At 31.6% G+C, this 14332-nt stretch overlaps 1 protein-coding gene across 1 annotated transcript; it reads left to right on the top strand.

Moving 5' to 3' along the window:
- The first annotated feature begins 5766 nt into the window (after window positions 1-5766).
- LOC133777939 (protein phosphatase 2C 29) lies at window positions 5767-12259 on the top strand. The gene is made up of 4 exons (XM_062217701.1): window positions 5767-7813; window positions 9553-9666; window positions 10310-10574; window positions 11492-12259. The coding sequence occupies exons 1-4, from the start codon at window positions 5921-5923 to the stop codon at window positions 11614-11616; spliced, it is 2397 nt and encodes a 798-aa protein (XP_062073685.1). The 5' UTR covers window positions 5767-5920; the 3' UTR covers window positions 11617-12259.
- Window positions 12260-14332: the final 2073 nt, after the last annotated feature.

Genomic DNA, 14332 nt, shown 5'->3' with positions numbered 1-14332 from the left:
TGACGTTGTTTTCAAGTCTTTTAATTTATGTTTTTATGTATTTACGCACTTAGTTTTTAAATAAATTCATTAAAGTTTATGCTTTTATGTTTTATATAAACAATAATGGGTACCCATACTTTATTTTGTATTTCGTACAATATTTTGGGTTTTAAATAAAGTTATATTATTTCTTATATATGTATCCCAAACTAGTAATTATGTATAGTAATTTTTAATGGCTCGAGGTCTTAGAAATAGTCGGGGTATTACAATTACTAAAAGCTGTCTGAACTCCATTGAAGCTTGAAACTCTCAAGCTTCCTCAAATCCAAATATAATGGACTTGTGAACTAGAGTTAATTAATAACTTAAACTATGTAAAATTTGTGTGTTCTTCTTACATTTTCTTGAAGCTTACTTTAGTTAGTTGATAGCGAAAAAATCAGTCAAGAGTTTTTTTTTTAATTATTTATATTTCTTAATAAAATTAAAAATTGTTATTCGCTTTTTTATACTTAAAAAAATTATCAATCTCTAACTTGGCAGTGTCACAAATCTTTTAATTTTTTTAAACAATAAATTTTTATAAATATGGATTTTATATATATATATATATTACTAATAGGGTAATTTTGTACTAATTTTTTTAGAAGGGAAGTGACTTTTTAAAAAAATTATGAGGGATTTATCTAAAAAGGGGTGGGAAGAGAAAAGAGAAAGGATATATAAAAGCACCCAAAATAACAAGTTAAAATTTGAAACGTGAAATACTTGTGGGAAATATATAAAGCATATATCTCTAATCGTTATATGAAAAACAAGTGACTGGTTATGTACGATAACAAATATAGCCAATTGCCAAATGGAGAGTGAGAAGGAAAGTCATGGCCATTCCATGCTTTTAATGCTTAAACTAAAAAAGGTTAAGGAATAAGTTGACATTCTCTTATTGTCCTTTTATTTTTCTAAATTTAAAACAAAAAAGTTACAAGGACTCGTTTGGATTTTTGTTTTAGGACCAGATAAAATAGAACTAAATGAAAAAGAAAAAAAAAAAAAAACTTCATTATAATAAGCGTGAAAAAGAAAAATATGCATATATATATATATATATATATATATCTTCATTATGATAAGATAAGCGTGTAGATAAATTTTTTTTAACCGTTTTTTTTCTTTCTTCAATAAAATTTAACAGAATATTCTTATATTGAATGGTAAATTGTAAACATGACTTAAACTTAAATAAAATAAAATAAATGAATAATAAAATTTTTAAAATATAATATTTTTGAGATATTTTTTACAATGATAATTATTTAAAAATAATAAAACCATATATTTTATAACTTAAATAAAATTTAATTAAAATTAAACTTAATATTATATTAAACATATAATATATAATTTTTTTTGTCACTGTAAAATTAAAAAATTAGAACAAACATAAACTTAAATAACAAAAAAAAAAAATTAAAATATGATATTTTAAAGATCTTTTATGATAATTTAAATAATCAAATCATATTTATTTAAAAATAATAAAGGCATACATATCATTTTTTATTTTATAAATTTGTGTGATAGTTTGTTTTTTTATCAAGTGATTGAAGCTTTTTTTCTTTATCAAATTTATCAAAGTACATTATGAGATACATTAAAAACTAAAAATAGTTGATGCATGTATACTACTATCTACACTATGACTTTTTCTATTATTATTTTATTTATATTTTAATTTTTTTTAAATATTATTATATTTTTATACATGTGTCATTTAGTCATGTAAATATATATATCTGTGTCAATGTTGTGTTTAGATGTCATATATAGAGATTATTGATATAAATATTTATATATACTATAGAATTATAATTCATTCTATTATATATATATATATTTAAAAAAAAACAATGAATAATTTTTATTAAATTTATAGATAATTTTTATGAATTTAAAACTATGTAAACATATATTGCACGTTGTTTATACATAATAGATATATATTATAGCCTAAGATTATGTATGTTTGCTCGTGATTGAACGAATTATTAAGTATAGATACTTTTTTGGTGATAAGGATTTCATTGTTTGTAAAAGGAAATTTACTATTTTGTATCATCCATTTTGCTTAAACTATATTTTATGAGAAAACTAAAAAAAAATAACTTACAAATCAATTAACTAAAAACTATTATTTGAGTCCAATTTGGTAAAAAAAAAATTATTTGACTTTCACCCTAATTTTTAATAACCAAAAATATTTTAAAAAGGATTCATGATTTTAATATTACGAAAAAAAGTATTTATATTTTCAAAAGATGATAGAAGGCTTGTACATATTACTCTTTTGTCATGTTACTAATTCATAGATAGAGAGAAAACTCTTAATAGTTGAGGTGTCAAAATTCATCGCACCGGCAAATATTTGCATAAGCCTAGAATGACTTTGAAGATTAGCAAACGACCATCTTCTCGAGTTACTAGGTAGTGGATGCCACCCTAAGTAAGGTCTTTTAAGTTAAATGTGAATGGGTATGATAAGTGCATATTTATTATTTTTCTTTTATAATTATGCTTAATTTCATTTTAAACCCATTGATTAGTTTGATTTTGATTTGTTAGAATTTTTAGAGATTAATCGCATGTTTAGAGTCATTTGGAATGAATTTAGAGTGTTTTCGTGGAAGCGGTTGAAGTTAGGAGTCTCACGAAGTTAGGAGTCTCACGATGACGAGAGAGTTAAAATATCCTATAAAGTGGCCAAGTGACTAGGCACTAGTGGATTTCCAAAATGCAGTGAAGAGTTCGAGTGCCTAGGCGCCACTCATCAAGAGCCTAGGTGCTATTGTACGATCAACTTTAAATTTTAAGTTTTTAGGGTATTTTTAAATGAAATTTTTTAGGGGTTATAAATAGGACTTTTAGAGTTCGTCCACAACAGATAGAAAGTACTTTGTAGATGCTACAAAATATAGAATCAAGAGGATCACAAGCCTAAGTGAAAATTGAATTGCGCCATTGATGACTGGGTTTTTCTTTCTCTCTTTGATCTACATATTGCTATAATGTTTGTGGTTTCTATGGAGTAGACTTTTCTTAGGTTAAAGGCAATTTCAGAGACCTAAACACGATTTTGAGTTTTTAATAATATTCATCGTTCTCCTATTCCTGATGACCAAATTGATTCTTTTGTGCTTAATTTCATGATTATTATTTTAATCTTGTTTAGAGGGCCACTAAACAGGGGTTTTCTTCAATCTACTATCATCTTAGAATTTCTATTCACCTAATCGTTTAAAATTTTAGATTTGTGTGATAAATTGTAATTGAGAGTCATGTCACAGTCGCTTTTAATTATGATGAAGAATATAACTTAGGTTAAATGAATTGCATGTTTATGGATTTATTGCTTAGATCAACCTATCTCCATTGAACTTATTGCTATCATTAAATTAAATCTTTGGTGTTTTCCTTTAGGTTGTTTAGTGAATAAAATTAATTTAGAGTGTTTGCTTTGATTAATTATATTAAGAGATTGTGGTAATTATGGTTTCATGTTATCTACAGGTGGTAATTTGGTAAGGAATATAATGGGTGTTCATTTGATCACATCCAATATTTTTAGGCCTATCCGATCTGCTCCAATTATCCATTGGATGTTGGATTTTTACAACCGATCCAATCCAATTAACTTGTATCAACTGTTCCGTTCCGATCCAATTATTCATTGAAATAGATTGGTTTTATCTATTGAATGTGTCCCCTTGCTTATGTATTTGATCGGATTGGATCCATCCAATATTTATGAGCATTTATTTAGCTTAATTTGTTCAAATAATTAATAATATTATAAATAAAAAGACTAATTTGTTCAAAATGATACAACTCCACACAAATATAATATAAATTATAAGCATAATCCTAAATAAATAAATATATTTTAAAAATATATACAATTTGATCGGTTCAGTTTTATTGGATGTCTTCAAAATCTGATCCGATCTGATCCAATCATAATTGAATATTTAATTTTCGGCGATTTGTTGTAATTGGATCACCTGGTTGTAATTAGATTAGATGATTTTTGCACACTCCTCAGAAATACGATTCAAAGATGTTATTAATTGCTTGAATGATTGTTTAACATTGACGAATGACCTCTTAACTCCTCTAATCATTCTATCTTTCAACCATTATCTTTGTTAACTTTGTATTGAATTGAGTAATAAAGTGAATTAATAATTCTCGTAAGTGCGACTCTTACAAATATTATACCGAATTAATTGATATAATTTATAATTAATAATGATTAAATTCGGTATGGAATACTACACACATCAATGTCTTAAGTGGTTGACAACTTGGGTAAACAAGTTAGATAACTCGTTTGAGAGTGAATGTCGCTGAGTTGATGGCACTTCAAATTAGTTTATAAATATCTTGACGATAAGAAAAGTGATACTTTTATTATTATTGCGTAAATTTCTTCTAGTAGTGCTTCAAGTTCTATGAGTTCCATGAATTATGATGTTGTAGGTGGTAATTATTGTCATTTCATTTGGCATACTATTTAATTAGAGTGACCAATACATTTGCTATACATGTTAATAGTTCTTTAAGAGATTATATTTGGATAGATTTTTTCCTGCATTTTTTTTATTTCCTCTTGTAAAGTTTTAATGCAATTCGTTTCTAAAAAAAAAATAAAGACGATGTTGAATTAATTTCCACGAGGTTGCTTATAATTTTTTTTTCTCCAATCCACCGATTACTGTTCATAATTGTAAATTTCATCCTCACAAAAAAAAAAAAAAAAACCCTCCCATTTTATTTTTGGATGAATTGGGTTTTAAAATGTGGAAAGTTATTAAAGTAACTTTGATCTTGTTAAGTAATAAGTGGTGCCCATTTATGGAATATGGAAAGTTATTTTTTTTAATCAAAAGTTGAATGCATAAGCAATTTGAATGAGAGGAATATTACAATACCATTACCAAGTAGAGCATTTTAATCATACTACAATGATAGTCAATGGTAAGTTTACCATTCTAAGTAGCATTTAATTCATTCTATAATAATGATAGTCTAATGGAAAAAACTCGAACATTTTATCGAGTGGCTTCATTATTTCTACATTTATTGTATAAACAAATAACTCATTATAATTCAACTAATAATACAAACAGATATACATATTTATTAGTGGTCAAAGGCCAAATATTTATATTAAAAGTGAAAAATAAAAATGCAAGTGCTTAAAAGGCAATATAGTAATTTCAAATAATATTTGGACCTCGGACCGGGGCTCCGACTAGAAAGTTCCCTAATGCAAACAATGAAAAGGACAGAAGCACCCCTATAAGACAATTCTCAATCCGACATCGTTTTCCACATTGACCACCACAGCTTCAAACAGCTTTTCTTTTTTCAACCTAGAAAGAGTAAAGACACTCTTTCAGGGTCTCAACCGTCATTTCATCTTAACTCCAGCTCCAGCCCCAAAATGGTCATTCCGAAAATTTGACCTTTCCTAATCGGGCTAAGCATGGAACCCAAACTATCCCACGTGGCATATGACGTGGCGTCTTTCTGTTTCATGGACCCCACTGAGCTTTGCTAAATGCCAGGTGTAACCGTCAACCAAGAGCCAACAACTGCACCCAACGGAAAAAATAAAACATAAAGTCAGTGATTTTCAACTAAAATTTAATTTTTAATTTTTTCGAAAAAAAAACGAACGAGGCAGACTTTTTCATATAAATATTTATTTTAAAAAAACTTTCTCTCTCTTCTAAGTTCTTTTTTGTTTATTATGATAAATATTTTTTTTTATATTTTTAATTTGGAAGTAGCTCTCTTTGAACTTTAGCCGGAAAATCGAGTTGAAAATTTTCTTCCTGGCCAAACGCAGCAGTGGGAGGGTGAATCAAATGTGATGGGAGGTGGACTCTCGACCGCGTTCCCGTGCTTCACACCGGTGAACCGGACCAGGACGAACCAACCGGACCATCATCAGTCTCAACACGACTTGATCTTCACTGCCTCAGAGCCTTTGGACGAAACCCTAGGCCACTCCTTCGTCTACGTTCGGAGCTCAGCTCGCTTCCTTTCCCCCACTCAGTCGGATCGCTTCGTTTCCCCTTCTCAGTCGCTCCGATTCTCGCCCCCTCACGAACCCGGTGCCGGGCTCGGACTTGCTCCGAGAGCCCGACCCGGATTTCCCGAGACCGGGTTCAGGACAATCTCAGGGGCCTCCGTGAGCGCCAACACTTCCACTCCCAGAACTGTCCTCCAGCTCGACAATATTTACGACGATGCCACTGAGGCCACTCTTGGGGGTGGTGGTGTGAGGGGAAGTATCGTTAATGGGTTCGAGAGTACGTCGTCATTTAGTGCTTTGCCTCTTCAGCCGGTTCCTAGAGGGGAAGAGCCCTCGGGTCCAATGGAGCGCGGCGGGTTCTTCCTTTCCGGCCCAATTGAGCGCGGTGCTCTCTCCGGCCCACTGGACCCTAACGTCGGTGGTGGAGGAGCCGGCCCGGAAAACTCTGGCCGGGTTCATTTCTCGGCACCGCTTGGTACAGTTTATGTGAAGAAGAAGCGGAAGAAGGGCATTTCGGGGTTTCGGAAGGCGTTCTACAGGAACTTCTCGGAGAAGAAGCGGCCATGGGTGGTTCCGGTGCTTAATTTCGTGGGCCGAAAGGAGAGTTCGGCCATGGGAGGAGACGAAATCGAGTCCGAGGTGAAGAACGAGAGTAATGTCCAGTGGGCACTTGGGAAAGCAGGGGAGGATCGTGTACATGTGGTCGTGTCAGAAGAACAGGGCTGGTTGTTTGTTGGGATTTATGATGGGTTTAACGGTCCTGATGCGCCGGAATTCCTGATGGGCAATCTCTATCGTGCCGTTTACAATGAACTACAGGGCTTGTTTTGGGAGGTTGACGAAGCAGACGAAGCAAGCAATAGCAACAGCAACCCACAAAATGTGGCTGCGGAGGAGAATGTAGTGGTGATAGACCAGGCCAACCCATCAGGGCTTAGAGATGGTTCAACTTCTTTGCCTGTTGATGGAGTTGTGGCGAAGAGAGTTACCTTTAAGCCAGAGGAGACAGAGAGAACGGAGACTAGAAGGCGCCGGCTTTGTGATCTTCTCGCAGAGGAGGAGGCCGAAGAGGGGCTTGATCTTTCGGGTTCGCAGAGGTTTGCGTTTTCTGTGGATGATGCTCTTAGTGTAAGCAATGGTGGCTCCGCCGTGAGTAGAAGGTGGCTACTGTTGTCAAAGTTGAAACAGGGATTATCTATACATAGGGACGGTCATGGTAAGAAGCTTTTCCCATGGAGGTTTGGTTTGGAGGATAAAGAGAAGGTTGAGGTTGAGGTTGAGAATAGAGTAGAGGAGAGCTCTAATCGGACAGGTCGAAGACGGAAGGAGGGTCCGGTTGATCACGAATTGGTATTAGGGGCATTGTCGAGGGGCCTTGAATTGACTGAGCTTGCGTATTTGGACATGACGGATAAGGTTCTTGATACGAATCCGGAGCTAGCTTTGATGGGTTCATGTTTGTTGGTTGTGTTGATGAGAGACGAGGATGTGTATGTAATGAATGTTGGGGACAGTCGGGCTATAGTTGCACAGTACGAACAGAATGATATCGGTTCGAGTGCGGCATCAATAGGGCAGGGAGACAATGGATCGAGTGTGGAGGGCATAATTGAGGAGTCTTTGGCTGTAGGCGAAAGGGCAATGAAGCTTGAGGACGAGACTCCTCCACAGGAAATAGGATTGACTGCATTGCAGCTGTCCACTGATCATAGCACCAATATTGAAGATGTAAGTTTTCCGTTCTTATTTCTAAAATTTTACCACTTAAAATTCGTTGCTGAAGCTGTTCTTCGGAACACTGTTAGTTTAGCGTTGCTTGGGTGAATTTTGTTGCCAAAAAGATTGGTCTGTTTGAAGTTGACTTTGACCTCTATGCACTTCATGAACCTGTTCTAAAACTTGATGAGCTTCTATGTAGGTTCCAAATTTTCATGGCAAAAATTATCTGAGAATTTTTTTCTACTCTTCATGACATAGTTTCAAATGCGTTACGATTTGCACACATGTAATTTTGCCATTATAAGTTTTTCTTGACGTTTTGAACTCCAACTTCGCAGAGACAGTGGCTTTGTGATGTTCCTTAGTTAATCCTATCTAAAGTGGGATTTTGTAATGTCTCAGAGGAATTCTTGATTGTTTTTTAATTTTTTATTTTATCATTCCCTCCATGTGCACTGAAATTAAGCCAATGAGAAAGGGTTGTCGGAGTTGTCATTCTCTTGCTCTGAATTTCAACCCACTGCGCATGCTATCGTTAGATGCTTTGAAAGGTTTTCCTTGATGATACGTTCCTTGAATCTATATTGTCTCAACAAAATCCAGCAACATGGTGCTTTTTATTTTTTTTTTAAAAAAAGTATTTTTAGAAGGCCTTTAGGCTTATTATTTTACTGTTTATCTGCAACTCCTTGGAAATTGGAAGCAGAAACAAATTCATTGAATGAGTCCTGATCTTTGTTTCTGTATGATGTATGACAAGTTGTTCAACAGGATCGTCGAAGCACATATATTTAGAATAAAACTAAATGACATGTAAAAATACTTTTTTTCTTTGTAAGCATGTCTGTTAGTATTCCTTTTTGTTCTGCCTCAAAATGTTGGCGGGGTGAAAGTAAGGAGAAAATGGTGTACCTTATACTGACCTCTGGTGGGCCCACTTATGCAAATTTAAGCTTGTAGTGACCTTTCTTCCAGTAAATTTACTTTTGATATCTTATAAATGTCTCTATGTAGATTGTCTCTCTCTCATAGATCTCTTCCTCTTTTGAGAGAAAAGCAGTGAAGAATAGAATGATTGGGCGTATCATATTTCAATATAATGAACTGTATTATGTTTGCTATGTTCTCAAGTTTAACAACTTAAAACAAGCTTACCCTTCTATTTGACGTAATCAAAGTTAGTGCTTCACCCCCTTCTGTCTAACTCAGTAGTGCGTGATATTGGATATACTCAAGAAATAAGGAAGCTTCCTTTTGCATACATTTCACATGATACTTCCTTTTCTCTTTATTTTTTTTTCAATGATACAGGAAATTATGAGGAAGCTTCCTTCCAATTTTTCAGTATCCTTTTTTAATCAAAAACGAAATTTTGAGTACCTCTGTTGGCTGTTCTTGCATGGTTCTCCTTCCTAATGTAGAATTGCTTGTGTCTCAGCACACCGTTGAATAATTTACATGATGTTTTCTGTCTTTTGTCCTTTCTTCCCTTAAACCCTAGAAAAGAAAATGCAATTATATCACCAACAAGATCAGGACAATCCAAAAGACTTGGATCCCTTATAATATTTTAATTTTACTTTTATCTTTAATGAATAGCTGCTAGCATGATATGATGTGTTGTATGGTAATTTTTGGCTTGTACTGCTTAAGAAAAAAATTACTGGCATCATCTTTTAACAATAAGTAGTCATTTACTATTGATGAATATATAAGGTTTGCTTAGAATTTCAATTGATGTTTTGCAGGAAATCATTAGAATCAAGAACGAACACCCAGATGACAAACATTGTATAGTAAATGATAGAGTGAAAGGTCGACTTAAGGTTACCAGAGCATTTGGGGCAGGATTTCTGAAACAGGTTCTCTGAATAAACTTGATTTGATATATACCTCATTTATTATTAAAAATAAAAGAAATTAACCTAAATTTGATACTTGTCTGATCTACAATTGCTAATCTGCTTCACTATTGAATAGAATGAAATACAAGGTCGTTTGAATATTATTTTTTAATTTGCAAGGAAGGATAATTGAATCATATTGTGCGCATGAAATTTAGTTAACAGATTTTAAAGTTAATTTGAATGCTTCTAAAACCATAATCATTAGTCATTTAAATTACACTCTACCTTCATTTTAAAATTTCAAAGAATTAAGTCATGTTACATGAATGTTTCTGAAACTAAGTGACTAGCGCTTTTGCAATTACTATTATGGACAAATGCAAACTTGGTTAAACTTGTTGTGTGTCCTTTATCCTTCTAAAATATGAGCAGCCTTTATGTTGTTTTTGTAGGTCAAAATTTTCTTTTTTGAGAATTATTTTCGAGACTAGGCGAAATTAAGAAATAACTTAAAAATTTTCAATAATCAGTATCATTTCATTATTTAAGATACATAAAAATGTAAGATATTATTTAAGTTATCATCTTTAACATAACTATGAAGAAGAATTTTTACATGAAATAAAGTCAGATAATAACATAGTGTATGTTGGTGCAGCCCAAGTGGAATGATGCATTATTGGAAATGTTTCGGAATGAGTATATCGGTACTGCTCCATACATATCATGTTCACCTTCACTTCGTCACCATAAACTCTGTCCTAGAGATCAATTCTTAATACTCTCATCAGATGGTCTGTATCAGTATTTTAGCAATGAGGAAGTGGTTTGTCATGTTGAGAACTTCATGGAAAAGTTTCCTGATGGTGACCCTGCACAACACCTCATTGAGGAGCTTCTATACCGTGCAGCAAAGAAAGCAGGTATGTTTTCAGGACTTGTTGGATTCTTTCCTAAATTTGCTTGTGTTGTCTTCATTTGTTGTTACTTGTTACTGTGTTTGCAAGAATCAATACTTGATAGAAAGATGTTAGAATGTATATGAGAACTTGTTTCCAAGAATACATGTTCAATTATATAACACTGTACATGGCACTATAACTGCATTTGTCTCCATTTTTCTGGAACTTCTCCAGAGTAATCGATTGCTTATTTCTTTATGAGAAAGTTATCCAAGTTGTTCGACTCTTCTGTTATTGTGACTCAGTATGTTGTAACTATACTTGTTTTTGAGAAAGTTATCCAAGTTGCTTGACTCTTCTGTTATTGTGACTCAGTATGTTGTAACTACACTTGATGATACTATTACATAGAGGATTTAAGATCTTGAATGGTGTACTGGACGTTTGCTACTCCTCTTTAGTCAAGTTGTGATTTGGAAACTTCCAAATATTTTTCCTAGTTACTTTCAGTTCAGGAGGGATTATAATGGCCACTGCATGCATAGGTTATAATAATAGGGTCGCCTTCTGGTTACTGCTGCTACCATCTCACCTCATCACCCTATTTTGTACTGAACAAGCAAACATTATAAATAGGCAAACTAGATTTTTATTTTTGACATTTTGAGAGTAATAGAATTGATGTATTGTTCATTCTAACTGCTTCTGCTGCCTTTTTCCCCCTTTAATTTTTCTTCCCTTGATTTTCTTATTGCCAATTGTCTTTCCCACTGGTTGTCATCGTTCCTTTAAGTTAAATTAAATTAAATTGGGACAAGTTTTCCTTGATAAAATAGGTCAATAGTAAGTTGATTCATTTTGTTTCTTGTGTTCTAACTTCTACTTGACCATTTTGTGAGGATCTTTCTGACTTAAGCTCGAACTGGTTTTCTACGCAGGAATGAATTTCCATGATTTACTAGACATCCCGCAAGGAGACCGGAGGAAGTACCATGATGATGTTACAGTAATGATTATATCACTAGAAGGAAGAATTTGGAAGTCATCAGGAAAGTACCTTTGAACTTACTACTGCACAATCCATCTACTTAATAGGTGCTACTGCAGTTCAATTTTCTACAAGTGATAATATATTGGAAGCGGTAAGGAAATCTTTACTGCCGATCCATTAGGGTTTTTTTTCTCGTTTTTCTATTCGCTGTCTTACAGCAGCACAAGCATACAGCTAAATAGGTGGGGGGGCCTCAGGATGAAAATTGAGAATTTGCAAGTGGGTTTGATGGGAAATGCTCTTTAGGTCGAAAAAGGAAAAGAAAGAAGAAGAAAAAAGTATTTTTTTTTGGGGACCTCATTTTAACTTATGTTCTAAAATAGAAATATATTGTGTAGATGCCTGCCTTTTCCATTTCATCATTGCCGCTTCTTATATTTTGAAGCCAAAAAAAGAAAAAGGGGGAAAAATAGTCTGTAAAAATTGGTGGGGGTACAAATTTACTTACTGAAAAGTTGAGAGCATTTCCTTCTTCTCAATGTTAACTTTGAAGGTGGGTTTTCCACCATTGCGGATTAAAAGAGTTGAAATTTTTGCCAAACATCCATTTGGTGATGATACTGAAACTACTGCCACCACTGTTGTGGCTTGAAAATTTCCCTGGCTATATATGTTAAAATGAATGAATCATAATCAACCATATGTTTGGAACCCATGTTTTAGGTGAGAAAAAAGAATGGAGAGATTTCGTTCTTTTTTGCATTCATAGAAGAAAAAAGAAAAATTATGAAAGATTAATGTGCATTCATATTAATAATTGAAAGATATCTTTTATGTTTGCATTCATAAAAGATTAATGTGCAAAAAACTATGAAAGACAATTGTGTTCATATGTTTTCAATTTTTGTCATCCAAACTAGTATTGTTTAGATGGTATGTTATTTTTCAGTTTTAATAAAAATTTTGTAATAATAAGATTTTTATTCAATTATTTTATTATTTTGTTTTCTCATTTAATGATCTTAAGAGTAAATGGTTTCTATTCTCTATTTTATTTTTAAAATACATTATTAAAATTTCACACTTATTTTTTTAAAAAAAACTTTAATTTACATTACACTTCTTCTCTATTTTTTCTTATTCTTTATAATATTGAAATATTATATAGATATTTTTATTATCTTTTATTCATTTCAAATAGGACATAATGAGAGGAGATATATTATATATTAATAAAATAAAATAAATGGGGAAGATTAGTAATAAATAAATGTAGGGAAGACACCCTAGTAATATGTAAGAAAAAAAAATGCTTCTATTGACATCTACTTTTTTTTCTCTCACATTTTTTTTCTAATTACATCCCTCATAAAATTGAAAATTTTTCTTTGTACACCTCTTACTAATTATCATTTGATACAAAATTATTATTATTTTTTTAAACACTCATGCTTTATTAAAATAATAAAGAAAAATTAGTACATCTCCACATTTTAAAAGAAAGATCAATTACAAATTTTTGTTTTTATTCTCAAACATAAAATAAGAACAAATAATATTATTATTTAAAAAAAAAAAAACTTATCTCATAAAAATTTACTAAATTACAATATACTTGACTTTCATGTTTGAAAAAAAAAAAAATATATATATATATACATAAGAAAAATTATTTAGATTATGTGTTAAAAGTGTGTCTGAAGAAATATAATTTTATTGTTAAATAACTAGTAAAGATATTTGCCTAAATTTATAACAAAAATATGATTATAAATAAATAATTAATTAAGAGAAGATGTGGAGAAAAAAAAAGTGGGTACCAATTAGGGGTGGGCATCATACAAACTAATTCAACTACAAAAAATTGGATATCTAATTACAGTTGGATTAGATTTGAATAGTTGGATTTGAATTAGATTGGATCGGATGGCGGATGATATTGTCAAAATCCAATGAACAACCGATCTAATCCAATAATATTTATAAATATATATTTTAAAAAAATAAAAGAATATTTATACTAATTTTAATTGGGTTGGATCAGATGACATATGATACTGTCAAAATCAAATTAATAACCGATACAATCCTATTACATTTATAAATATATATTTAAAATAAAAGAATATTTATACTAATTTTAATTGAATTAGATCGAATGACGTATGATATTGTCAAAATCTAATTAACAAACGATCTAATCCAATTACATATATAAATATATATTTAAAAAAAATAAAAGAATATTTATACTAATTTTAATTGGATTGGATTGGATGACGGATGATATTGTCAAAATCATTTTGATTGGTTGTCTATTAATATACCTTACACCCATCCACTAGAGTAGAAAGAACCCTAAAAGAGATAACATCTCATTTTTTATTTTATTTTTAGTTGTAAAGGTCTTGGTTGGAATTTAAGATCTTGTAGAAGATATTTTATGAAAAGGGATGTCTTGTGTTGTTTTATTTTTAGTTGTTGTTTTTGACATTTTCGAGACTTAATGGTTGTGTAAATGTATAAACTACTTTAAACCTTTAGATTTGATATTTTTTAATATGAGTTTGTATGTTTATAAGCTAATGTTAAAAATCAAGTTTAAATTTGAAATCCAATTAAGAAACCTGAACCAATCTAATCACTAATTGGATTGGATTGGATGATAATTTCCAACATCTAACATTTAATTTGATTTGATTAGTTTGAGATAAACCCCATATAGAGAAATTATAGGAAATGACAAAAAATAAAGCCATCAAGAAACTAATGTCTTCATTTTTAAAAT

This window comes from Humulus lupulus, chromosome 5 (assembly GCF_963169125.1).
Source record: "Humulus lupulus chromosome 5, drHumLupu1.1, whole genome shotgun sequence".
NCBI classification, from domain to species: domain Eukaryota; kingdom Viridiplantae; phylum Streptophyta; class Magnoliopsida; order Rosales; family Cannabaceae; genus Humulus; species Humulus lupulus.
Note: the sequence above shows the minus strand (reverse complement) of the source record. Positions and strands in the feature narration are given on the sequence as shown.

Coding starts and splice junctions, on each gene's coding strand:
- LOC133777939 (XM_062217701.1), top strand. CDS start 5,921: ATGGGAGGTGGACTCTCGACCGCGTTCCCGTGCTTCACACCGGTGAAC. Junction 7,814..9,552: donor ATAGCACCAATATTGAAGAT/GTAAGTTTTCCG, acceptor GATGTTTTGCAG/GAAATCATTAGAATCAAGAA. Junction 9,667..10,309: donor GGGCAGGATTTCTGAAACAG/GTTCTCTGAATA, acceptor ATGTTGGTGCAG/CCCAAGTGGAATGATGCATT.